Raw genomic sequence first — 27,299 nt, 5'->3', positions numbered from 1 at the left:
CATTTGAGGGAAAGGAGCTCTCCACTTTTAGTCATTATATAAAACATTGTAATGAAAAGATGGTATATTTTACCAGGCCATATAACCTTTTATAAACCAGTATAGATTTTTCATTCTTCTGGGCCCTATCTGAGGAATGAGAGGTTCTGGAAGTGGACTTGGGAGCTCCACCTTCCTCAGATTCAAATACCAATGGCGGTGGCCTTGGATGTGTCTGAGAAGGGACAGATCTGAGCCATGACCTGTGATCTCAGGTGGAAAAACACCTGGAGGTTTCTTCCCAGAGGCACTTCTTGGCAGCCTGGGGAATTCCCAGCTCATCCATCACTTGACTTCAGCAGTGCTAAAGTGCTGTTGACTCTGACCTGCTTCTCTACAGGGGAGAGCTGGAGCAGAGATCACCCCTCACTTGCTTTGTGGATATTAAGGGATGGAGCTGACCTGGTTTTCAAATTGCATTACTGAAGCCCATTGTTCCTGACTACAATAAGAAGGTCTTCACACAAAGATCCTTTATTTTTACTGCTGTGGCTTGCTCCCATCTGGCCAGAGAGGAGCCCTTACAGTGAGCAGCAAACTTCCAAGCAGTGCAGATAAAACAAACCATTAGGAAAAGTGAGAAAACAATAACCATCTGCTCTGATTTACTGCAAAATAAAGAACTACCAATCCTCCCTCCCTTCCCCTCTCTGCAGAGCCATGTTCCCTTTCAGTCCCACCAACGTGTGCTTAGAATGAGGGAAATAAAAAACATACCACAGGACAAGGCTGATCCAGTCCAGGAGGGCCTGGTTCCCCCTTCTGTCCTTTGGCTCCTTTTCTCCCTGGTATTCCTCGCTCACCCTGTTGGCACAACAGGAGAAATGTCAGGAATAAGAGAGGAAACACCTTGGCTATAACTTGCACAGCACTTGTAGAGTCCCAAACCTCACCCAAGAGTAGGGAGTAGTCATTTTAGGGAGGTGCACTAGTGTAACCACAACTGAGTAATTAAATCACTGAAAATCTTCCATCAAATCTGGGGGAAGATGCTTGAATAGATAATTGTAGCAATGACAGGCTCACTGGTTTCTGCTGGAAACCAGGTTGCTATCTGACATTTCAGTGGGAGCAGCAGCTCCCAGCCACTCCTGCTTCCATCTGGGCACTTAAAAAAGAATTAAAGATCCCTGTAACAAAACCTTGACTTGGATCCATTTCAAGGTCTATAAACCAAAACTCAAGATTCTTCACAACCTGGAGGCTGCCAGGCTGCTCTGTTTCCCCAGGATGGTTGTGCTGGGGGTTACAGACTTGCAGAAAACACATTCAAAAAGGAAGGAACTAACTGCACTGGGGCCATGCAAATACCTGTGCCACGGACAAGCCCTTCCAGCACTGACCTGGAAAATGCTGCCAGGCTGGAGAGGGAACCAGCCCCCAGAGCAAGCTTTGCTGCCTGCCAGAAAGAGAGGCCAGTCCTGCCACCATGAGCACTTCCACAGCCATAACCCACTCACCTTCTCGCCTCTTTCACTCCTCTCTCCTTTCTCTCCTCTGAGACCTGGGAAACCCTGTCACAACATTTTTAGGTGGAAAAAAAGAGAGGTTTGTTAGTTCAGCATGTGAATATCCTGGCATCTGGGTTCAAAATAAGCAACCTCCAGTGATCAACCCATCCTCCCACTGCGAGGAAAATGACCTTTTCTTCCTGTTGACTTGGTACCTTAGCAATTTCTTGGGAAATCTGGTGCTTTACCTACCCCAGTAACAGTTTTGTTTCCCTGAATCCAATACAAATATTTACAATTGGAAAGGGAAACCCCCACAGCACCTTTAGCTGAGGAGCTACCACTGTGCAGGGGAAGCAGTCTGGCAACTGGCCTGAATTAAGCTTTTTTCTACAGCCACAGTGTCTTAAGGGTCAGTAGCCTATACAGTGTTAGTGAAATATTTTTCTGACCATCTCAAGCAATTTGATGCTCTTTATGTACATGTTCTTCACGTTTCCACATATCAAATAATGCTTTTCCATACTCACATCCAATCCTGGCTCCCCTGGCTTTCCCTGCAGTTGGAAAAAATAAGTTAAGACATACAGAGTTTGGTGTTGCAGACAAACAAACCCTAAATTTGCTGAAATCCTGGAGTAGTGACAGCACAAGCTCCCCCCTCACCAGCCCCTGAAGGGAGCTTCTCCCCATGCAGTGAAATAGTGCTGGTAATCCCAGCTCTGCAAGTCTGGTAGGACCCAATGTAATGGGGATTTTATCAGCCTCTGTTGTAGGATCACACCACAACATCACCACTCCTTTCCCACCCTGATAATTACCTTCTCTCCTTTGGTACCGGGTAAACCAATGAGCCCTGGAGCACCCGGGAGACCCTTAAGGGAAAAAGAAACAAGGCATTGCCACAGTTGGTGTAAGGCACATTTCTGTGGATGGCTAGAAAGGAGATAAGAGGAGCACAACTCACAGCAGGTCCCGTGTCACCCTGGTCCCCCTTCTCACCACTGTCACCTTTTTCTCCCTTTGCACCGTCCAAACCCTGCAGAAATGAAGAGGCATCAACCAAGAAGACCTGGCACCTCACCTCTTCCCATGTCTCTGGGATGCTCAAACCCACACTTGACCACAAGAAATAGTTGCAAATAAAGCTTTAAGCCTGCAGGTTTGGAAACCCTGACTTGCATGTACCACTCACTCTGAGGACTCCATGCTGGAGGAGGATTTAAAATCGTTTGGCAGGAAAAAGGGTCTGTTTTCCAAAACACCAAGTGCTGAACAGCACAACCAAGTGATGTGTTGTCACAGTGACAAAAAAAATCAGTCCCCAAGAGCTGACAGGCCTTTGTGAGCCTGCAAATAATGCACTGGCAGCCTGAAAACAGTGGGTGACATTTAATTTATTGACTTACTTTAGGCCCCTGGATTCCTGGAGGACCCTGTGGGAAAGACAGTGGCACATTTGAAAACCAGACTTTAAAAAGCAAACCCCAAAGTTTGCTTCCCAAACCATTTCTTGCTCAAATTATGGGCTGACAATGGCCATATACTACTTTCTGGGACAGGTGGCAGTTTATTTGGTTCTCTGATGCCAAACTGTGGGAAGAGGAACTGAAAGGGAACACTTTGTGCACCAATGAAGTTTTGCAACAGGAGCTCTGGGGAGCGAGGGCTGCGAGAGCTTTCCTGAAGCAAGCACAGCAAAAGCTCCAGAGGGCAGCACCCTGCCACCCACCAGGGCCCTTGAGCCTGGGGACACTTCCCAGGTTATGAAAGCCACCTGGTTTTGAAGCACATTCCAAACACCTGAGATACCTGCACCGAAAATGTTTGGTGTGTTCAGCTCTTCCTGTTCCCTCTCCCACAGCAAATGGTGGCCAAAAACTTAACTGACTTGGGCAAATTTGTGGGAGTGCAGTCAGCATCCCATGGGAAAACAGGTTTTCCATCCCACAAGGTTTTATCTTTTCCTCATCCCAAGCAGCAACTCGAGTGTTTGCAACTCTCCCAAATTGGGTGCTTCCCTCTCCAAGGAATGCACAGACCAGTGTAGCTCTTCCCTGATTTTTTTCCCCAGGTTCACAGCAGCCTACAATGATTAAACAGAGCAAACCAACCTCATTCTTCACTAATCACATGCAATATTAAAATATTAAATGCTCAGTTGCATGAGCTACTTTCCAGAGTCCTACCATAGGGCCAGGTAATCCTGGGGGTCCAGGCTCAGGTATGATCTGCAGAAGGGAATTAAATAGCAAATTAGTGGGGCTGGGCACAGAGAGAAGACAGTTTGTGAATGGAAACCTCACACGTCACAGAATCATGACTTAATGTCCTCTGATTTAATGGCTTTAATCAAAATATCTGCAAAACAAGGAATTGCTTGTAGGATTTATAAAGAAGTTAATCCTAATAAGCACGTGAATCAAGCTGAGGCACGACCCACGTTACTCAGGGGATTCGTCACAAAATGGAAGTAATGGAAAATGATGCCATTTTCTGTATGGATCAAAGAAAGCCAGGCTTCTTGGTTAATAATAAAAAGCCCAACAACAAAAACAAAAAACCCCAACAAAACCACCACCACAAAAAAAAAAAAAAAAAAAAAAAAAAAAAAAAAAAAAATCAACCAACCAGAAAAAAATCTAGAACAAAATTCGAGTTCTCATATTAATAATGTTAATAAAAAGCTGTCAAAACTATTTTGGTTTTTTAAGCAGAAGGTGTGAGTAAGGAAAAAACGATGCAGAAATCTTATAAAATGCAAGGGGCAGAACAAAATGTAAAATATCTCAACTATCAATGCAAAATCTAAAGTAACTTTGTGGTGCTGGGGCTGCAAAACTTTCTTCCTTAAGAAATAAACCCCATTTAAATGCATCTGAAAGTTACTATGGAAAACAGTTGTGTTTTGCTCCCCTCTGCTACACTGGTGGATACAGAACCAGTGGCTCCAGCCTGCACACCCTCATTTTGCCTGACCTTACATCATGGAACAAACTTTACTTTGTCAGCATCTTACATGATTATTCTGCAAACACGGTGAGCCAGTATCTCCTTTTTCTCCTTTGTCTCCTTTTGGCCCCTCTGCTCCCTAAAAGTTAAAAACACAACACTGATGTGGTGGCATCTTCCAGGAAAGCAAAAACAAGAGAGAAAATTACATTTGTTTCCCCTAAATTCCAGCCTTGGCTCAAGCAAAGCTCATGGTTCACCACCAGGTGAAAGAAGATTTTCTCCTCCTTGCTATCAGCTTAGATCACCTTCTGAAAAAGCTGTTAGCATCATTATTAGAGCAATGAAGTTCAATGCTCTCCCATTCTCCAGCTCCTAAGTAAGCTCAGCAAACCTGGCCCTTCACTGAGCTCCTGCAGAAATTGATGCATTCAAGAAAGAAGCAGCAGATGTAGAATGACAGAAAGAGGGACATTACCGGTGGACCCGACAGTCCCATTTCTCCTGTCTCTCCTTTCTGTCCCATGATCCCTGGGCTGCCCTGGTCACCCTTCACTCCTTTGGGACCCTGGAAGGTTACAGAAAACAACTAGTTAGGAGAAAACAATTTTTAAAAAATTCCCCATTTCTGCCTTTCTGCCTTTTCTCTCCACGTTGCAGCAGGAGCTCACAAAACCATGTTTTAACATCAAAACTTGCATACACCAATCTTGTGGGCTCAGCAGAATTTGGCCAGGCCATAGCAGGGATTGCAGCCATTTCAGGCTGGGAAGATTTATGACAAAATTTGAGGCAGCATCTGACAAAGCACTCATAAAAGGAGCCCCTCAGCAGATGCCACCAGCAGCATCTGCACGCTCACGGCTGAGCACAGGGCTGTAAGCAATGGAGTCATGGAAATCAGCTTGGGGTAGGAGATGGGGCAGAGCTTGCTTCTGGCAAGTTGAGATTTGCTTTTTACACCAGCAGCTCTCAAAAGCCCAAAGGAAACTTCTCCCTCCATCCAGCCATGTCCTGCATACCTTTTCACCATCCAGTCCAGGTGGACCCGGCAAGCCCAGCTCTCCCTGAAGCAACAAAAAGAACAGGGAGCCCATGGTAAGTTAAATCAGGAAATCACCTCAGATAAGCATTTTAGCAAATAAATGAGTTATTCACATCTATCAACTGTTGTGGTTATGGGTTTGGCATTGCCAGGCTCAGGAGGAGCAGCAGGGAGGTTTCAATGATGTGTCAGCACTACCAGCTCATCCAAATTCGGGTGATGTGGAGACCCTGAGAGGCACCAAAATCCTGCCCCATTGTGTTCATCCAAAAGATGCTTTTTTGCAAGTTAAATTCTTCTTTTAAAGAACCTACAGCTGACTGTAGTTTACTGGCTATTGCCTGTGAAGCCAGGGGACAGCATGGTCCCACTCAGACACAGTGCCAGGGCAGCAAGGGGCACGTGGGATGGAGAGCTCAGCACAGCCTTGGAACCACTTCTGCCATGTGCAATGAGGCAATCTCAGAGGGGCTGGGATTTCACCTGTCAGCTGTGGGATTGGGAGTGGATTAATTTCTGGGACAGCATCTTCTGGAAGAGGTTGGAGACCAGAGAGGGGTCCACAGAGGGGGCAGAGGTTGGGCTCACCTTGGGACCTGGAGCACCTTGGGGGCCTGGTGGCCCTGGAGGGCCTGGTGAACCCTGAAACACACCAAACAAAATGGGCATGAGCATCACTAACACAAATAGGGCAGAAAATTACACACAGTCCCCATGCCAGGGGGAAGTTGGGAGCAGCTCCTGACTGTGGCCTACAACAGATACTCGTGTGTTGCCCACACATGAGCTCTGCTGACCCAGGGATCCAAGGGACCCTCAGGCCCAGGAGATGTCCATGCAAAACAAAACAAAACAAAACAAAACAACCAGAGCTTGCCAGGTTTGCACACACAGCAGCACACGTGTTAGAGAAACAAAATGCCTTTAGCTGGAGGTGCTGCCCCAGATTTGGGCTGCTCTTGTTACATTCTCCTCTCTCCAGCCAGGCAGGCAGGGGAGAAGCATCCTGCTGAAAAAGCAACAACCAGCTGGGGAGATGCAATTAAAGAGAGGAAACAAAGGAGTCTGTGTGAGCATGAATGGCAGAAAAACTTTGCACACTTAAATAAACTATTTTTTCTTGGCACTGCTGGGTGCAGAGACCACGAAACACCTTGAGATGAACAAGTACTTTGCAACTTGCAAGCTATCTCAAACAGCAAAACTCTTGGTATTGTTCAGCTGAAAACCAAACCCAAATCACATCCTCAAGCACCTTTTTTCCATTACTGCACACCCAAATATTCAAATATTTAATCATGCCAGAAGTCATGGAAAGCCACCCCATTCCAAAGCTCTACTGATGAGAGAGATCCCCGGGCAAAACCCTGAAAGCAGCAACTAAGCAGGAAAATGGAAAAGTTAGTGAGGTTCAGTGATGTGCCCATCAGTAGTCTTCACATGCAGCCCACAAGAGAGGGTCTGGGCCCATGTCTTCAGGGTCTGGACCCAGCAGATGAAATCTTCAGACATTTGATGGAGCTTCTCCAACCACTGCACTCTGCACAAACTCCACTCACAAAGCTCCATGCTGTGCAAACATCTGGCAAATGGTAATTACCATCACTTTGTGTATCCCTGCAGCCTGTTATAAAACAATTAGGAGGGTTCTCAAACATGTCTGCAATTAAGTATTTATTTTATTCTATTCAGTTTCTTTCATCATAAAGAAAATGGCAGGGCACTGCTTGGTCAGGCAGGTTAGGGCTCAGGCATCATTTCCCTTCCTCCAGCATCCCAACCACTGCTTGTGGAGGAAACCACTCCAGCAGAAGCACAGGAAAACCACAGCTCCACAGGGCCATGGGAATAACACCCTGCAGCCAGCAGTGTTTTAGCTGTAATTTGGCTGCTTACAATCCTGGCACCAGGTGTTTAGGTGTCATGGGTTGCTTTTCCCTTCAGAAGGTCACCTTGCACCCACCAGCAGGACCCCACAAGCCTGGTACCTCCCAGAACTGAGAGCCCCCAGGTTTGCTAAACTTTCTGCAGGTACCTTCTAAATATCCTCAGCCCTCAGATGTAATGATTGATTCCCTCCCAGACAACTCTGTGCAGAGATGGAGATCTTGGGGAGGGGAGAATTAAGACAGGGACAGACAGGGTGCCACAACATCCCCATGGCAGAGCTGAGCAGGTTTTCATTCCCTTCCCAGTAACCTGCAGGAGAGGGCAGAGCCTTGGTGCAGGGCTGACCTTGAGTGCATCCAGGATTCGGCCATCGTAGTCGATCACCACAGTGTCACCTTGCTCCCCTTTCAGGCCAGGGGGACCCTGCAATCAGGGACAAAACCTGGTTAGTTTTTGTAGCACCAGAGAAGGAGGTTGTATGACAGCAAAGACCTGACACCCAGGTGCTTAGGGATTATCACCTTACAAAGTCCTTTGATTAACAAGTTCCTAGGCTGACAGCTCTGTCACTCAACCAAACCCCAAAAGGGCAAAGATTTGTTTAACTAAGAGCATCAAAATCCTCACTTATCCTGCTCATAGCTTCCCTTTTGAAAAATAAGAGTCACAGGCCAGGCTAATAAGAAACTGAGACTTGGCTGTGTTTCCTAGAGCTATCTCCCATGGCAGTGTCTGGTGCCTACATAATGATTTGTTTAAATGTGCAGCATCTCTATTTTCTAGCACTGAACTCATCCTGAAGCAATTCAACCCCATACTAAGCAGAAAGAGGTGGTGGGGAGCACCTTAGGTCAAGACAAATACATGACTTCAACCTGAAAAAGCAAAATCCTGAACATCCATACCCGGGGTCCAATGGAACCGATTCCTCCTTTCTCACCAGGTTCACCCTGAAAAATCAAAATCAAATTTTTTATTGTTCCAAGTGACCAAAGAAAACACAGGGTATTTATCTTAACCATACTGTAACTGCAGAGGAGATGCCAAGATGTGTTTTGGATTAAAAAAAAATAAATAAAAAAATAGCACAGCACCAACAAGAAACTGCTTCTCCTAGCAAAAAAAATTAGATTTGACTTCAGAGCAAACATATTTTGAAAAAAATACTGTCAGAAGAGAAGGTCTTATCACAGAGGGAATGGGGTGGCCTGCTCTGGGCTGAGCTCCTGGTATCGGGGCTGTGCTGGGCCCCTCCCAGCCCTGCTCTCTGCTCCCAGTGTGCCAAGCCCTGGCTTTTTATGCTGAAGTTTCACATGGTTCACTCTTTGCTTTAGGCTACATTTTGCGTGTGGAAAGTTTCAGCTGACATGTTTAAACCATTTTCAAGGGCGAGTTTAAGGAAAAAGGCTGTGCCAAAGTTTTCTTTCCGTCCTTCCTTCCCTCCCCACCCCCTTTTCTTTTTTTTCTTTTGAATGTTCAGAAGTGACCTGAAATTCAGTTCAGGATTCAAAAGAAAAAAAAAAGTACCTTCTGCCATACCCACGGAAAACCCTTTGCTGGCCAAATTAAAGCCCTTGAAAAAGTCAAACTTATAAACCAAAGGGCAAATTTCTCTGAATAGGACAAATTCCAAACAGCAGGTCCCAGGGGGAACAAACCAGGACTGCTACTATCTTTTAAAATGAGAGCTAAGGGTCACCCATATTTCTCCATCACAGAGTTTCCTGGCCAACAAAGAGCCACAGCTGTTCAGTACAACAAACATGACTGGATACAGATCCTAAGAAATAAGGAGGAGTGTAGGAGGGGAATAACCACCCAACAAATGCTGTCCAGGTCACATCATCACAACATAATCCATCAAGACTGATTGCACCTCTTGGGAGTTATGAAGGTCAGAGGAGCAGGACAGCACCTAAAGTGCTCAGGGCTTTGAAGGGATCCCTCAGCCATCGATACATCAGATCAAAATACAGAGGTTTAGTTTCTCTTGGGAGAAAGAGGCAATTCAATGAAAAACATGCAATAAGATCGTGTTAAAATCTCTTTTTCTGATCTCAGCTTGAATTCAGCGTTCACTAACTTGCTAGGAAAAGGTAAAATGCTTCTTAATATTGCCCTGTTCTGCTTTAGTTTGGGCATTTTATGAGCCTTTAAGAAGGCAAAGGCTCCAAACACCTTCTCATCTGAAACCCCCTGCCTCAACAACCTTGTGCCCAGCTTCCCAGCTAAAGGAATTTTATTTACCTTGGGCCCTGGCAAGCCATGTGTGCCATTGTCTCCTTTGGGACCTGCACTTCCTTTTTCACCCTGAAAATGAGACAATTTCGACAAAAGCCATAGGGGTAAGATGGACAAAAGCCATAGGGGTAAGATGGCAGCTGGTTTCTTCAGGTTAGAATTTTCTTCCTTTACACTTAATTTTACATTTATCTGCAGGAGTGAGCAAATCTCTGCTTTTAGCCTGAAAGATATCATGTTGCCTAGATGCAAAAGGGGAGGTTTTGAGATTAAAATGAAGTTTTCAGGTTTAACAGCCTGACTGCAGGTTGTGCATTCAGCTACAAAGTCAGCTCCAAAACTTCAGGGGCTGGAGAAGGCTCATCTGGAGAGCTTGCTGCACCCTGGATCCAAGCATTGCAACACCACACCCTGAACCCCAGCTCTGGGCCACCCCAGCAATGCTCCCCCCAATGGATTTCTGCAAGAGAAGCCTCTAATGGGAATTCTCTGCCAACAAGTCGTGTTTGCAAACTTCTGGGCAGAGCTGCCATGGCAAAAGGGTGGGTTATGCTGCTCTTTTTCATTTATTTTTGCCATGTCAGGGAAGAAATGTGAATCTCAGCCTGCTCCACTTGTGATACTGTGCCAAGAAACCAGCTAGAAGAGATGTTGCCAAGCACATACATTAGATGGATGCAGCAGAACGTACCTTAGGGCCCATAAGTCCTGGCTCCCCAGGGATCCCATCATCACCCTGATGAAATAAAATAGAAAAAGTGAAACACAAAGAGCCTGTTCACATGTGTCATTAAGATCCAACACTTCACTGAATGCTGAATAGACCTTGGAACTATTCAGTTTGCAGGAGGCTGGGGAAAAGCAGCAACAAGGAGCCCAGGAGTCTTCAGCATGGTCCCCTGCTCCCAGGGAGGGAGATGGGAATATCCCAGAATTTGCTTACAGCAGGTGCTGGGGAAGGTGCTCTCCCACCTTGAGTAGAAGTTAATATACTTAATCCATGGAGGCTTTTAGGGTCACAAAGCCTTTGTGCAAGCTGCCACCCATCCTCATGGGCTTCACCACAAGTCGCCACCACACCCATCTCCCAGGAGGAGAGTTCCTTGTTTCACTTTTTATGCTTCACTGTTCTCCTGGAGTAAAACTACTTTGCAGATGTTAAAGAGGATAATTTACTGGCCATCTATGGGATTTTTTTTTTAAAGCTAAATTCTGTCCTGAAAAACACTGATGGCCTCATCTGTTTTGGGGCAGAGCAGCAAAGGGAAAGGCTGGGCCCTGTCAGCACTTTGGCTTCAACTAAAGCAATGATTTATCCCCTATTTGAGATTTGATGGCACCACCAGAAGAAAACCATGGAGAGCTTGGGCATGACAATCTCCTGCAGTCTTCAATGCCCAACCCAAGCAAAATTCCTGTCCTTGAGAGAGCAGAAAATCCCCACAAGCCCGAGGTGCTGCCTGGCAATGTCCATTCCAAGAACCCCAAACCCATACCAGGGGCTGTAGGGCTGGCAAGAGCCTCCAGGCATTTCTGGGTTTCAGCTTGAATTATTGGAGAAAAAGGGCTCAAGACCTACTGCTTTGTTTGGTATTTGCTATTTTGTCTCTTGGGCAGATGTGATTGCAGCTTCTGGCTTGCTTGTAGGAGTGAAAAGGAGGCTGCAGGGATAAGAAACCTCAGGGAACACAAGGAAGGGCTCAGTTTGGGCAGCCATGGCTTCTCTGTTGGTCTCTGGCAATAGTTTCACAAATCAAGCACTGAGAAAAGCAAATTAAAACCATGAATCACCATTTTACCTTTTTCCCTTGGCTGCCAGGTTCACCCTTCAACAGCAACAAACACAAAAGAGAAATAAGTTTAGGTATGTAACAGAAAATAAGACTGATCGTGTGGATACTGAAAGGTAATTGTGAAGTTAAAATACTTGGGTTTGTGTTGACTGTCTTTAAAAGTGCCAGAAATCCTACAGAGCCCTCATGGCTCCTTCTGCCCCCGTTTCAAGGTTTTAAGGTGGGCAGTGGTTGTGCTTCTTGAGAAGGTGACAGATTCAGAGAGAGATTTGCAGCTACAAGTCAATGGCTAATTTGATACCTTAGAAATCCTGTATCTGATCAGTTCAGACAAGTACAAATCCATTGCAAAATATGTTAATCTCCACCCACATTATGCAATAATCCTTCAAGAATTCATGTTCAATTAGATGAGAAATTATTTAATACTCACCTTTGGTCCTGGAGGTCCCCTGGCACCCTGTTGAAGGTAAAAATAGTTGGTATGTTTGTTTGACAACAGAGAGTACAGGATAAAAACATTTCCAAGAGTACTGTAATTCCCAGGGAAAAAATTCCACAGATGCCAACTTCCCATCTTGACTTAAAATAAAGTTTTAAGTTACCTGTGCTCCCAGCAGATAATACTTATGTTTTATGGGTTGTGTATTTTATGTATAACAAGCACCTTTTCATCCAAACTAGACCTTAGTAGATTGGTGTTACAATGCCAGGAGGCTTCAGAGGGGCAGAAGACACAGGAGCAGCACATCCCCCCAGAGCAGCCAAGGGGCACAGGGAATCAGCATCACTGGACAAACATCCATTTTAGGGCACCTTTAATTTCCCATGTTTTATTTTTTTGTTTTTGTTGTTTTTTTTCCATAAGTAATGACACAAACCCACTTGTTGCAGAGAGCTAAAGAGTGATGTAAAGTGAGGGGGTGAAGGGCCACACTCACAGACATGCTGCTGGGCAATACTCACCATGAGGCCTTCTTCTCCTGGCTCACCTTTGAAACCCTGCAAAAATAAAAAATAGCCAACACTGAAGTTATCATTCCTCATTCTCCAGAACATCAGTAATTAGGATGTCCAGTAGCATTGCATTTCAGCCTGGTTTTTATTATTATTCAAATAATTGCCTAATCTGGAGATTTGCAACAGGTTGTTTGAAGGCAGGGAAGAGATCTCCTCCAGGCTCTCCAAGTTACAACCAGCACCTGCAAATCCATGTTCTAGGTCCAGCTCTTTTCTCCAAAACTGAAGATGGGTTTTTCCCTTCTGCTCCCTTGCCCCAAATGCCCCAAAACTTTGCAGCAATCAGAGCCCAAGCATTGGCTCATCTGGGCACCCAGTGTTGGGGTTGCAGCACCAGGGAAGGGGACACCCTTCACCCTCCTCTCCCTCACTGGGTTGGGGACTGCCCAGCACGTGCTCACTGCACATCTCCCATCCTTACAGGGGGGCCTGAAGGTCCTCTTGGGCCATCTTTTCCTGTGTCACCAGGAGGCCCCCGGGCACCTGGGGGTCCTGGAGGACCAGGGGGACCAGTGGCTCCATCTCGACCTTGATTGCCCTGGAAGAAGTTCACAGAGACATGGTGAGATGAAGCAAGCGGTGGCCATGGGGTGTCTGCAAAGCATGCACTGCATCCCTGGGCCATCAGCACCTTGGTCTCCACTATCCTGGAGAAATTTAATTACAGGTGCCAATTAGGAAGGCTGGGAGCTCATGGCTGCTTCATGCCCATTGGGTCTGGTTCCTTACCCAGGATTTTGCTCAATCCTTCACAATAAGGTATTATCTCACTAAGCCCTTGCTCAGTGACTGCATGGTAACCACCAGTTCAACAGCACCCAGAAATGATCCAGACCCAACAACATGCTGCTGTGGAGCATGCACACACATCCATAACTTAGTGGACCACACCAAAATGCAGCATTTAGTGGCATACTTCTAAACCAGCCAAGGTCATTTTTCAACACCCAGTGTCGATCACCCCCAGCATCGCTTCAGTGCAAAGAAAAAAGCAGCAGCTGCATCCCTGGGAAGGTTTGGTGGGTGCCTGCTCCAGAAGGGAGCATCCCATGGGGTTCTACTTCCCTGTTCTTGGCTCCTGACCCTCTGCCCAGGGCCGTGACCAGGCACATCCCTGTGGCTGCACAATGGAAAACCTCATGGAAAGGCCATCCCATAAATCTTTTAGCAACATCTGGGAGGGTTACCACTGAGGCAGTAAGAGGGCTGTATTTAATATGTGGTCCACCCTCAAATGAGGGACAAGTGTGGGATTTTCAGAAGTCCTTAAGTGACTTAGCAGCACAAATCCCATGGCCTTTCAACAAGATCTGTGCTCCTAAATCACTTGCAGAGGTGTTTTGTTTTGTTTTTTTTTTTTTTATAAATCCTCTAGCAAATGCTGAGCACTGCATCCAATTATGTGAAGTTGAGACTCTCCCACAAATTTTGCCTAATTAAAATGTCACATTTAGAGTATGAGGACTTAGACAACTCTAGTTTTAATATATTGTTTTACAATACCAGCACTGCTTGTATCACCATTTAGAGGACTTTGCTGTTTGATCCCCACTTCCCACGAGTGGCCAAAGCCTAAACCCATCACTTTTACATCTCTGCAAAACTCCCCCTACATTCTAATGAAGCTTCACTCCAGCGTGTTCCCAACAAGCACCTCTGAACATAGCCACGGTCACCACAAAATAGCAGGAGTCCACTTTCAGCCAGAAAAAAGAAACAAAAGCATCTCCAGAAATCACAGCAACCCAGCAGCAGCAGATCTGAGACCTCTACCTTGAGCACTCGTCGGCTAAAGGCAAGCTGATCATTAGCCAGAAATCCGTGATTCAGCTGAGGAAAAACCATCTAGCCAGGAAAAGTGGGAGCAGAAGAGGAAAGAGCAAGAAATCCAAGTCAAAGCACAGTGGCAGAATAAGTTTGAAAGGCTGTAACAACTTTTAACAGATTTAATTGGAGAATTAATTGATGCATCAGGAGGAACATCACCTAGGTAGCCAACAGTGGTTGTTTTAACATTCTGGATACACTGGAGTCTGGTAAGCAGTAAACAGGCACAGGAAAAAATATATCTGTTTCTGAGCTGGCTGCACAATAGGACATTGAAAGCAGCTGGGGTACAGAGGATTCCCCTACTGCAGGGCTTTCTGCAGAATAAAGAGTATTATTCCAGCAAACCCCACAGGAGATATATCCCAGAATTTCTCCCAAGACCAAATATTATAATTTCCTTCAGAGGCTAAAATGAATACTGATGTATTCCCCAGCCTGGAAAGTGCAGATAAATCTCCCAGATTTCTATGATGCAAAAACAATGTATCCAGACCATGTCAGTAGTCATTGCTATTGTCTTTTAGCCTTTCTGCTTTTCTATCTAGGGAGCAGCAGTAAGACATCTCCTTTCCCAGGACATGGCTTGTGCCTCCCTTTTCTTGGTCCATCCCTGCAGGAGAAGTGACAGGATGGAGAGAAGTCCTGCGAAGCTCCCTGGGGATATGGGAAAGTTTCTAAGGAACAAACCTCTTGTCCTCGTTGCCCAGTGAGCTTTTAATCCTTTCACACAAATAACCCCAAAGCTCAATATAAGGGTGAATATTACAAACCAGGCAAGGCCACCTCCTCCCCAGCTCCCAGGACAGGCTTTGAAGCAGGCATGCACAGGTACACAGCGTGGATGTTTTAACACAGGTATCTCAGAAAGGGAGGGGAAAAGCAATGGCAGATAAAAAAAAAACAACCTTATCAACTCTTGCAAATAAACCCCTTCCAGTAAGTTTTTTCAAGATGTTGGGAAAGGCTTTAGCTCATCCTTCCCTTAAATATAGACTTGTAAGGGGGACACAATGCTGAAATCCTGAGATTTGGGAAAACCAAGATGCTGCTGCACCAAAATTAATGACACCACAGAGCACTTGCACTCAGCCAGGTCCTCCAGATACTCCAGAAACTGCCAGAAAGACTTTACTGAGAGCAAAGAGGTTTGTGGTAGACCCAAAGGACTCGGTTTTACAGTTTCTTATGTGCATAAAGATACACAAAAGCATTAAGTGGGATTTTCAGAAAAGCCCAAGGAGAGAGACAGTAACTGAAACTTTTTTTCTTATCCCTCAGGTTTTCAGCATCCAAATGAACACCTCCCAAGCCCAGCCCTATTTGTTTCCCTGTGAAATAACAACTTGCAGTTGCTCAGGGGCCAAACACATTGTGTATCCTACCAAATCCAAATTTTAAACAATCCCTGTTACAGATGGGGTATGAATGGTGAACAGTCCTGCAGGCTGTATTAAACACAGAGACACCGTTTTTGGCCCCTCAAAAATCCTGACCATGGATAACTGCTCCTCCAAAGCCTGATTAAGTTGGAGTTGTTGGAGTTACATATTCCTGCTTCATCTTTACACTCTCCTGATATACCTGGTCATAGAGCACTGGGCTAACCAGCCTGTGGGTCTGACCCTGTGTAGCAATGGAATCTTGAAGCACAGAAACCTTGAATGCTGACAATTTCCAGCTTTAGAGTACTCGATTTAGCCATTTCAGCATAATGTTCCAAAATAAAATAAAGCTTAAAAATAAAATAAATTCACTCCCCATCCTGATTAGGTGAGGCTGCACAGCTGCCTCCCCCCCGATGCTGTTTGCAAGCATTAGCTTCAATGGCTAAGATAATGTTAACTCCTTCCTCAGGTCTCAAAAACATCACCATCTACATTAGATGCACTCACACAGGCAATAATCTCTTTTTTTTTCCTGTTCACACTGGCAGCAGGTGTTTATGGAGAAAGTAAGAGCAGCAGCATAGACAAACATATTCAGTAGCTAATGCCTCCCTGCCCTCACATCACTGCAGACAGACCCTCCAAACCCACCCCAAACATTATTCCCTTTTAATCTATCATCCCTAATGATATTTTTGTGTTCACTGACACACACTATCCCAGCTCCACCACCCATAGACATTCACATTTATGGAGGAGGCGGCTCTGGATTTATTCCCAGTTATTAAGGACTGGATTTATCCTAGTTATTTATCCTCCCCTTGCCGTGGTGCCTTGCTGCAACACGTCTCTCAAAATCAGCTAAACAAAGCCACCACTGAAACGTGAGGAAAAAGATAGATGAAATTAACAAATAAAAAAATAATCCAGGCACTAAGATGTTTCATCTCCAATCCACAGCCCTGAGTGTTTGAAGACATAAAGGAAGCTATTTTCAAAGCCAGGCACCAGTTGTTACACCTACTTGTGCATGGCTCTGCCAGCCCTATTTCTTTTCCTTTCCTCCCAAATTGTTTCTGAGCCTTTTTCTTCCTCTTGTGCAAAAAGACAAATATAAAGTGAAATTTTCACAAATTCATTTGGAAAAAAACCAAACACAACCCACAGGTATTTTTGTTGGTAGATTAAAACACAGGACAAGTGTTACCTTGGAAGCTGGCACCTGCCCCTGCAATTCCACATGGAACCCATCCCTGGACCATCTCACGCAGTACAAACAGGAGCTGTGGCAGGAGGTGGATTCCCATCTTGTCCGTCAGACTGCTGGGGGTTTGGAGCCTGAGCATCTCCTCCAGCATCACCCAAGTTGCCAGCCTCAAAGTCATCCACAGCCCCACCCAAGGAGTGCAAACTCACTCCCATGTACTGCTGAAGCACCTCTTAAAGCCTTTGCTGAGGATGTGGGTGGGCACTGCAACAAGGTTGAGCCCTTAAGCCCCTCCTTAGTTCCACAGGGTGTAAAATCTATCAGAGAAATTTTGGGGAGTCTGAGAGGGATGTTTCCAAATGCACCCAAGGAGGTTGGGAGCTGCTTCAGAAAATGACACCAACTTCACAAAGTGACTTAGCAGCCCCTGGGGGGGGGAATAGAAGAATGACTTGGAGGCACCTCTGCCTTATGTTAACCACTGAGGTCCTGGCTACATTTCCAACAATTGCATCCAAAACTTACTAGCTGACCCTTGGGTGCCAGCTCCAAACCTGGCACCTGAGCAGGACCCACACACCAGCATCTCCAAAAACCCCAACACTGGGGGTCCTGGCAGGTGCCCACAACCCACAGCCAACTGCACCTCTGTTCCTGTGACAGAGCCCACCTTGGAAGTACCACAGACCTTGTGGTGAACCCTCCTGTGTCTCATCCCTGACACAGGAGACTTTGTGTTACTGCTGCTATTGCCAACAGAGTTTCCCTTCATCATCCAGTCACATTTAATCCTTTCTTTTTCATCTAAGGCAGCCTGTGCTCCCAGGCAGGTAGCTCTGTAAGAAAGGAGGAACTTCCCACCCTATACAACACCATGCAAGGTCCCTGCATTTGGACACTGGATTCACCACCAGATACCAGTAGTCAAATGACAACAAGTAAGGACTACAGCTTTGAGAGAAAGATGGTGTCTGTCTCTGACACTGGAAGAGGGAATCAGGGATAGGAAAGTTCAGTAAAAGTGAAACACTTCAGGAGGTACCTGGAGGTACTCTTGTTTCATGTTTCTCCATTGTCAAGGTGAAGAAAACCATCACCACAAAGCAATGCCAACAACAGCAACTTCCAGAACGGTTTCCATACTTCTTATTGCAGCAGGAAAGCTGCAGGAAGCCCTGTTTTGTGCAGTGACCAAGCCCAACCAGATTTTAGAATAAATTAATGTGCCGTGTCAATACTTACCCTTGGGCCGATGTCCCCTGCTTCACCCTGCACGTTGGGCAAAACAGCAAGGGTCAGGAATTAGAGTTCAAATTTCAACCACAAAGAACCAAGCATAGGGTCAGCTGGACACAGGAATGGCATCCAAGGGGAGTGTGAAGAGTCCTATTGCCAGGGAGGAAAAGGGCTCGAGACAACACAATAGGGAAGGATTCTGCCTTGGCAGGCAATGAGAGAAATAATAAATCAGGAATAGCAGATTGTTTCCAACACTAAGGCTCCACTAGTAACTGCTACACATGGGAGGATTAATATCACTTTCAGTACACCAATGACCTTCTTTGGGTGCTCAGTTCTGTGGGGGGACATCATGTAAACACTGAGTGATGGAGCCCACAGCCTTGCTCTTGGAGGAAAGCAAGAAGAAAGTTGAATGCCAATCCTAATACTTAAGGGTTCTACTGTGAATCCTACACCACAGATGAGTGTTAAAAGCCATATTTATTCCTCCCTAATCTTTGCAAATTCTTTCTGCCCTCCCTTTCCCAGGGCAACCTAAAAACCTGCTGTCGAGACTCTTTGTCCCAAAATATTCAGTGGCAACACCAGACTGAAGTACCCCAAACTGAGAGAATTCTAGCAGGAGGAGGACACACAGCTGCTTCCCCCCAAACCACACACTAATAGAGTCCTTACCTTCTCCCCTTTTGGTCCTGGAGGTCCCTGGAAACACATAAGAAGGATCCAAGGTTAGTAACTGCAGAATCATCAATGCACACAACATCAAGATCAAGGAGACTGCATTCATCAATCAATAGCCACGTTGACTGTTATTTTCAAGTCATACATGCTATTGTTTCTCATGAGCACCACCCTAGCAAAAAGCACCAGCAAGGTCCTGCCTGCTCTTTCAGGCCAGTGAGGACCAAAGATGGACTGGGGCAAGACCAGCAGCATGACAGCAGCTTGCAACCACGTGACTCTAAATATATGCAAGAGATTTCTTGAAGTATTAAATCATTTCTACAAAAACACATGCTCAGCATATCATTACAACAATTATACATCTGTTTGAAATAAACAAGGAGGATGGGCTGCTTTCTTTGGCCTGTCTGCTGAAGACATAAATCATCTTCCCTCTAAGCAGCTTTCTGTAAGACAGGCAGGCAGAGACAGGCTGCAGCTCCAAAGAGAAGCCTCAGAGTCATCTTTTGATGTGCCTGCTCTGCATCCTCCCTCCAGCACAGAAAAATATTGAATCTTTGGGTTCAGCATCATTCACAGTGTTTGCCCAAGTGGGACCCAGTGGGATGCAGTGAGGGAAGGTCAGCAGAGAACCAAGAGCATCTGCATCCTTTTCTAGATTTCTTTTAATTCAATTTTGTCATCCTCTGGGGTAGGATGTAAACCAAGCACAGCAACGTACAGCTAGAACTAAACACTCTCTAACTGGCTAGAAATAAGTATCCAGTGTAACATTTCAATTGCAAAGACTTCTGCCTGAATTGAAAATCACAGTTGGTTTAGGACCAGAACTTGAAAATACTTCAGATGGTGCCCTCTGGTGAATATGGTGGAATAAAGAAGAATCTGGATACGGAGTTGGGGGAAAAGCTGTGACCTCCTGCAACCTAGCCCTGAAAGAACTGGAGCTGGCACAAAAATAATACAACTCTGTGATGCTGTAAAATAAGTAAGCAAAAAGTGGAGCACCTGAGTAGCCAAAGGGCTTCCAAGCAAAAATAAAAGTCAAACAAACAACCCACAAAATGAAGTCCAATCTGTCACACGAAGTACTGCATAGACAACCAGGCATTCTCAAGCACTTCCCACTCAGGCTCCTTTGGAGCAAAACCCAGTTTAGCTTAATAACCCAGTTATTTTTTATGATACCACTTTGCAGTGCCAGGAGCACACAGCCAGGATTACTGGGACTTTGTTTCTTCCAGGGTGCTACTGGAATTTATGTCCCAAATTTCGTCTGCTGCCCATCTGCCAAAGTCTCCACTTGCTGAGCTGGCACAGGAGGAGGAGAAGCAGCTGAAGGAGGCTGACAGGTAAAGAAAAGCTCACCTTGAGCTATGCCAGCCAGCCCCAGCTCAGAAATCAAACTTCCATGTGTTACAGAGCACAGAATAATTTTCCTAATACAATTTTGACCCCTCTATTTATATATATAGGAACAAAGAAGTAATAGTTGAGATTCTGCCTATCTATTGCAGAGCAGCATGAATAAAGACATTTTATGTGCTACTTACTGGTTTGCCATCCAAACCAAGAGGCCCCTGAAAAGGGAAAGAAAAAAGACAGTATTGTTAAAAAAGGAAATAATTATTTAAAAAAAAAAAACTCACAAACATAACAGTGAAAGTCATGCTCTGAAAGAGGCTCTACTTATATACAGCACAATCTTTGGCTATGGTACTTATAACCTAATACTTCATCCATGCAATCCAGCAGGAAGGTTTCACAGAAGTGCAGTAAGAGGCATCAAACAATTTGCAGAGTATCAAGGAGCACAAGAGGAAGCGACAGGATTAGTGACAGGGACAGGGTGACACTGCTCTGGCACAGCACTGGGGACCCCCTGAGGGTTTTAAAGACTCTAAAAGAGCAGCAGTAAAACATGCCTGATTTGGCTAAACTGAGCAGGAGTGGTTCCCATCAACCTCAGATCTGAACCATTTTTTTTTTTACGAAAGGACTTGCTGAATACTCCTGTTTTACCCCAGACGTGAGGATCAGCCACAGTGCCTGATGGGACAGGGTGTTCTGCTATGGAGGAAGGAAAGGTGCCCTGCAGGCTGATACCTATGTGCTTTGCTTCTTTGCAGCAAAACAAAGCTGGAAGCACACTTGTATCTATAGAACCAAGCACTTGGTTATCTCAGTCCTTCCCTCTCTAGGCTTGCTGCAGGAGTCCATGGTAAATCACCATGATAAATAGTTATTTCCCTTCCATTTCTGTCATGTAAGCCCTTAATTAACATGAAACTACTGAATATATCTGGCCATAAGAAACCTTGATTTTGAGAGAGGATGCAAATGGGAAGGAAATCACAGATGCTCCAAGGCCCATGGAAAAAGACAGAGCTGACCTTGACCCTGTGTCAGCTGGAGCTGGCATACAGGCACTTGAAGAGGTAGAGTCACAGTTCAAAACTCAGCATTATGGTAAATCCCCAAAGAATTGCAATTCCACCCATCCATGACCTGCCACATGAGAACTTAGAACCTTTCTTCTTTTAAACCCAAAGAAAGCTCAGCCCTCTAAATCATTCCTAGAGAAACACAATGGGCACCACTTCCAAAACGGTGCCTTGTGATCAGCACCTGCTCTCTCCCACATCTGCCTTGCATGGGCATCCTGGTGTGGCACACGTGTGTCCTCCTGGCTCCTTCTGCAGTCGTGCTGGGCTCAGACACCCTATGTTGCAGCCCAGCAAACTGGGAGAACTTACTGAGCAAATATAGTTTGGACTGTGGTATAATGCAATTGTTACGGGCCAAAGTTTTCTGTATTTCTCAGGGAAAGGCTCCAGAGAGCTTCTTTCCTGGAACTATGTTTGAGATGGTTTCCCTGAAGCTCCCTATGGAGCTCTCTGGCCTCCAGAGGACAAGACAGGGTCCTGAACAGAGAACTCACAGCACATTCAACTTTTCCAAGTAGCAGAAGTCCCAGAGATTTTCATTTATTTTTTTAATTTACAATACCAATTCATCAGCTTTTAGCTATTCTTGTATCAGTCCACAAAGGGACATCCAGAAGGAAAAACAATGGCCTATTCAAAGGATGCTTGTCTGAGGGAAAGCAATACCCATTGGGCTTTCAGAGAGGCTTCTGGCCAGCCACACTGCTGAATGGACAAGAGCTCACTCAGACATTTCAAGGCTTTGTTAGTTTGGGCTAGAGATGTAATTGACTCTGCTCTACCTCCCCAGTCAAACATCTGTATTAACAAAGGAAGGGCATGGAGAGCAGGCAGTGGATCACATGTGTAAAGAAGGAGAGAGCATTGGAAATCTGCTTACTTGCCAACTTTCAGGAGCACTACCATCTTTTATTTGAATTATTTGGATTCTGGCCCATGTAATTTTAATGATATTATTTAATGATATATAATTAGACAACAATGCTGAGAATGTAGCCATGGGTCAGAGAAGACGCTGGGGCTTAAGCAGAGCTTGTTACTACATCAGGTGCTCTTGCACATAGGTTTCTGGCCTTGGTTTGGCCACACAACATTTCTATTTCAAAGGAAGGAGCTATGTCCAGATATATTTTAAAACAAGAGAATTTTGTAAAAACAGTTTGTTTTGTTTCATAGTAGAAGCTCAGAAGTCTTGAGGTGTAGCAGCAAAATGTGGCCTCTCATTGCAGAAGTGAGATTCACCCAATGCTGAGAACAGCCAAAGGCTTGGGAAGATGTAGTGCTTACAAGCTCTGACTTAAAAACAAAATCTCTTCCAATAAATACTACAAATTTCCCCCAGATATCCTTTATCCTTTTTCTCAGAGTAAGCTTGGGTGCCAGCCTGGATTGCTGGCTCTCTGCCTTCCTCTTCTGGTGCTGTTACTGCTGCTGGCAGGGATGTACTTGCTCTAGCAGCATTAGGAATTTTAAGGGGGGTGAAATTTCTGGTGAAAACGAAGCCAGAGATTATTAAGAGGACAATCCTTCTGAGTTGGGAAATCTTCTCTTATGGTTATTTTTAATGTTTCCTGCTCTGCTAAAAATTAGCACAGGGGTCGGAAGGAACCCTGCAGTCAAATTTTAACAGATTCAAAGGGCTGCCTTCAATCTCTGTCTCTGTGGTTTCAAAAAAAAAAAAAAAAAAAAGAGTAAAATCTTACACTCAAAAGGGAGGAAAGTGTCAGAACAAAAGAGCAGGACAATATTTTAGCATCCTTGCAAAGGGGGCCCTGGGTCATTAGGCGGCAGGGTTTGCATCCAGGGAGCAGGGAGCAGCCTTTCCTATAGGCTATGCTATAAATCTTGGCCAGCAGGACAGTGTCTGCTGGCGACACGGTTCCTCAGCACATTTTTGTATGAGAAGAAAGCTCTGGCAAAAGCTGTGGCCAAGCATGGCCTGCCAGAGCCATCACATGGAAAGTGGAAAGAAGCAGCCAAGGTCGCTGTGTCTCCTCTGAGCTTCCCAAGCTGAAGGAAAAGGACAGAAGAGTCCTTCAGAAGTCCTCTGAATAGCAACTGAGAACCTCTAGTGCTAACTGCAAGTGAATTGAGCACAAGGCAAGTGCTCAGGGATGTCACCTCGTCCTTGTCCACAGTTGCTGCATCCCCCTCCTCCCTCCCTGAAGTAGTCACTGCAGAAAGCCAGGAGTCCTTATAAAAAAAGCAGGTTTCTATTTCATCCAATACCACCTCTGTTACAGTAATCATTTACCTTTCCAAAACACAGCATTTAAATGTCTGTGAAGAGATAGGCTCCACATATGAAATCAGTCACATGAATACTTATCCTGTGCATACGCCAACTCCAGTGGCTGGGAGCCTGGACAAGTCCTCAGTGAAAGTTCCTCCTACATTTACCCTGACCTCTGGGGTCCTTGATGCAAGACCCTGAAATCATGTCAGCCTGTGGCACCACACAGTGTTGGAAACATTCCTACTGGGAACTGACATATTCAAGCATTGAATTCACAAGAGCTCAGCATTTAACTCCATAAAGTGTGGATGGACTCACAAGAATGGGATGGAAATGCTGCACAGGGCAACAACACTACACTTAAAAATCAATAAATACCTAATAGAACTATTAACAATCCTTCACTAATTATTTTCTTTGATTCTTTGTTTAAAAAAAGGCTCTTTCACTGTTGTCCAGCAGAAACTCCTCTTTGGTTCACACATCTGCATACAAACCTATAAACTACTTTTTCATTACTAGGAGATAGTTTTTCTTCACTTTTTACAAAAATTATATACAGTTCTCTTACAAGCACAAAACAGCAACACTGATGAGACATGACTATTAATTAATGTTTCTAAAATGTATTGTTTTAAATTTGAAAGTAATTTACACTTGTTATACCTGGAGACAGCTGGCTGCACCAAATTTTGAGGCACAATTCACTGCCACTCAGCTTTTGAAGGTTTAATGGGAAACCATCTTCTGGCAAGGTTCTCTCTCTTTCCTCAATTCCATTTGGTGCTGCTGTCCTGCAGAGCCTTGGGGCTAGGCTCTTCTTATTTGGCCAGAAAACCCTATTACCTTTCAGAGAGGTGGGCAATTAGGGATTCCCCAAAATCCATCACCCTGCACACAATACCCAACCCCAGGCCCAAAAGACCACTGAACACACAAGGAGCTGGCCACAGCATCTGATGGGCTCAGCATCACCAAACCCCAAAAGGCTCCTCAGAGACATTTCTTTAGGGAACCCACAGACTGAGCTGATAAATCAATAAATCCCCCAGCAGAGGTGTCAGACAAACGATGCAGAGAAGCAGCCTGATAAGAGCCAAGCAAAACCAAAAAAAAAAAAACCCCACAAATCTACAGTCTGTTCCAAAAAAAAAAAAAGCTCTGTCCTCAGTCTGCTGGGCAGCCTCTGCCCATTCTTTGATGGAAACAGAGCAGAAAGGAGCAGTAATGTGCTCAAAAACTTCACCCCTAATGCAAACCAGACTGCAGGGCTCTGCAAGGGAGGAAGCCACCTCGAAGGCTGGGCTGGTCCATGCTGAGCATCCGGCAGCCACGCAGAGCCAGAGAGCCCAGCACAGGGCAGGAATACTTCCAAAGGTTTCTGAAATCCTTGGGAAAGAAAAATAAACCCACAACGCAAAACCAAACCCCCTAAACCCTATTCTGAGAGTGGTTTTGGGGCAGCACCAGGCCCTGCCCACTGTTCAGCCCCTCCTCTGCATCACCACTGGGGGCTCAGCAGAGTGCTTGGGTTCCCAGTCATGCCAACCACATTCATCAGGGCTTTGGTGTGGAAATAAAGGACCTTTCCTCCTCTTCCTAAAACACAACATGTGCCTCTTTCCATCTGTTTGCAGAGCTCCCTCCCTTTTTTGCTGGACAGTTCAAAGGTGCACAAGAAAAACACCTGGAAGCAAATCAAACACTGACTGGTGCAAAGGGATGGAAAGCAAACACTGGGCTGGAGCTGCTCAGGACACCACTTGAGTTTGTGAGCAAAGTTACTTGGAACAAACACAAAGAAATGCCAAACAGAGCCAGTTGGTTTGCTCCTCCCAATGCAAAGGGAAGGTAAGGAATCAGTGCAGCCAACTGCCCCAATTTCCTAGCCAGCAACACTCTTCAAGCAGTGGCCTGGCATGTCAGATCAGCTTATTTGCTGCTCAGCATCATTTCAGAAGCAAGAGCTCACTCATCTGTGCATCACATTGCACCAGTTTTCTTCCAAAATAGCAAAGTGCTTTTATGGAAGAAAGAGTCCCCCCAGCTTCCCCCAAATTTCTGAGGCTTAAACAAGTTCCATCTGTTCTGTGCAACTGCTTGTTTCAAGCATTTGGTGCCCAATTGGGTTTTGGATATTTTATATGCTTAGTGTCCAACCATGACAGAGATGGGCTCTGTGGTGGGAATGCAATTTTGAAGATGATAATTCCTCCAATTCCTTTGGAGGAATATTGACATTTCCAGCCAACACTTCAGTCTCTCACTGCCTGTATATTCTTCCCCACCAGTGCCATCCCTAGCTGACAGCGGCTGTTTGGATTACCTCTATTTTTGTGGTTAATGAGCAAACTTCTTGGTTTTTTCCAGTTTTCCTCTGCCTACGAGCCAAGCCTCAGTACCATGTGGCTGTGCCTAAATGCACAGGAAACAGAGATACAGATCTACCAGCTGCACTTGCACGCAAAGCAAGGAATCAGAGTAAAAGCAGGACAAGGAGCCAGAAACCAAATCCCTGCTTTGACCAGGGTGGTGAAGGACTTGTTCTACCACCACAGCCATCCTTGTTGTCAAGCCTACCCCTCCATAAGCCATCACAGAATAAGGCAAACATCTCTAAGTCATCACCTGAAAAGCCATGTGTGTCCTGTACCAGAAACCTGTCTCCTGTGCAGACAAATTTCTCCTTGCCATCATTACTGGCATCTTCACCAGGCTCTCTCCTCTCCCTGGCCAGAAACAATGGAAGTGCAGAAGATAAGTGCAATTCCTCTACTGGGTGGGACATAAGACAACTTTTAATTTTCCCTGTAGAAGAATTACCTCTAAATCAAAAGAAAAATAAACTCTTGCCAGGAAGAGCTGGTCTTTACAAAATCACTGTTGTCTCCACATCAGAGAGCAAGTAAACAGACATAGCAGGAAAATACGCTGGGTCTGCTTTCCCTGCTTAAAGAGCTTTTCCCCTCTAGGCAAATAATTATGTGAATTGGCCACAAAACTGATAGTAAAATAAAATGAAAAAGCATAGAACTACAAAGTTTGACTCATAAAGTATCTGTTACTTCTGTCTTTTGGGCTCTTACTGGGAGAAGTATGTGTGGAAATTACTTCATTCACAGGAGACGCTCCTTGAAGTCTGAACATTTAATGGTAAGGACACTGATGAGAGCAAACACAGGACTGAACCCTTAATTAGTTATGACCTTGATGAACCTGACTTAGAAAACCAAATAGCCAGCTTACCAACAGGAGACTTCATTTTTGGGACGGATATTGATCATGGAATAGTATTTGACAATATCTGAGTCTAGCAATGCCAGATGTTAAATATATTTTTTTTTTTAAATCCTGTGCATGCACAATCAACCAAAACACCCATGCAACATACAGACACTTCGTGTCTGTTCATGAGCTACCACCCAGGGGCTGGAAAGCATCCGTCTACTGCAAAAGAGCTGGCCAAGTCTGAAATCCACAAACTCTTCCCTCCATCCCATGAGATCTGACCATGCGTAGTGGTCTCCCATGGTCTCTCACATGGTATTTCTGGCACCCTCCTGAAGAGTTAAACTACCTCCTGTTGCTCTGGTTTGGCACAGAATGATCTCAAACTACTCACAGCTCCTTCTGCAATTCTCTCAGGCTGCACCCTGAGCGTGTCCAAGCAGAACTTGGAGATAACTGCATAGATGGAGGGAACTCATCAAGTCACCAGGCATCCCAGCTCCAAGTTGCTTCCACAGTCCTCCTGTTAAAGCAGTTTATTAATAATGTCACATCTGGTTTTCTGGTATTACCGTTTCCAAAATGCCTGGGCTAAGTGGATGTCTTGGA

General features: G+C 45.2%; 1 protein-coding gene across 1 annotated transcript in view; it reads right to left on the bottom strand.

The window, feature by feature from the left end:
- Positions 1-27,299, bottom strand: part of COL23A1 (collagen type XXIII alpha 1 chain) — a 46,858-nt gene that overhangs the window by 4,351 nt on the left and 15,208 nt on the right. The window contains exons 4-25 of the mRNA XM_008505611.2: positions 20,333-20,359; positions 18,771-18,797; positions 18,096-18,122; positions 12,853-12,969; positions 12,378-12,413; positions 11,845-11,871; positions 11,418-11,444; positions 10,310-10,354; positions 9,625-9,687; positions 8,283-8,327; positions 7,723-7,800; positions 6,076-6,129; positions 5,465-5,509; positions 4,921-5,010; positions 4,510-4,581; positions 3,680-3,721; positions 2,900-2,926; positions 2,458-2,529; positions 2,312-2,365; positions 2,021-2,047; positions 1,500-1,553; positions 757-843 (exon numbers count right to left, since the gene is read on the bottom strand). Of these exons, the coding sequence (XP_008503833.1) occupies positions 757-843; positions 1,500-1,553; positions 2,021-2,047; positions 2,312-2,365; positions 2,458-2,529; positions 2,900-2,926; positions 3,680-3,721; positions 4,510-4,581; positions 4,921-5,010; positions 5,465-5,509; positions 6,076-6,129; positions 7,723-7,800; positions 8,283-8,327; positions 9,625-9,687; positions 10,310-10,354; positions 11,418-11,444; positions 11,845-11,871; positions 12,378-12,380 (912 nt within the window). The 5' untranslated portion in view covers positions 12,381-12,413; positions 12,853-12,969; positions 18,096-18,122; positions 18,771-18,797; positions 20,333-20,359. The remainder of the gene's footprint in view (positions 1-756; positions 844-1,499; positions 1,554-2,020; positions 2,048-2,311; positions 2,366-2,457; positions 2,530-2,899; positions 2,927-3,679; positions 3,722-4,509; positions 4,582-4,920; positions 5,011-5,464; positions 5,510-6,075; positions 6,130-7,722; positions 7,801-8,282; positions 8,328-9,624; positions 9,688-10,309; positions 10,355-11,417; positions 11,445-11,844; positions 11,872-12,377; positions 12,414-12,852; positions 12,970-18,095; positions 18,123-18,770; positions 18,798-20,332; positions 20,360-27,299) is intronic.

Source organism: Calypte anna, chromosome 13, assembly GCF_003957555.1.
Source record: "Calypte anna isolate BGI_N300 chromosome 13, bCalAnn1_v1.p, whole genome shotgun sequence".
NCBI lineage: Eukaryota > Metazoa > Chordata > Aves > Apodiformes > Trochilidae > Calypte > Calypte anna.
Note: the sequence above shows the minus strand (reverse complement) of the source record. Positions and strands in the feature narration are given on the sequence as shown.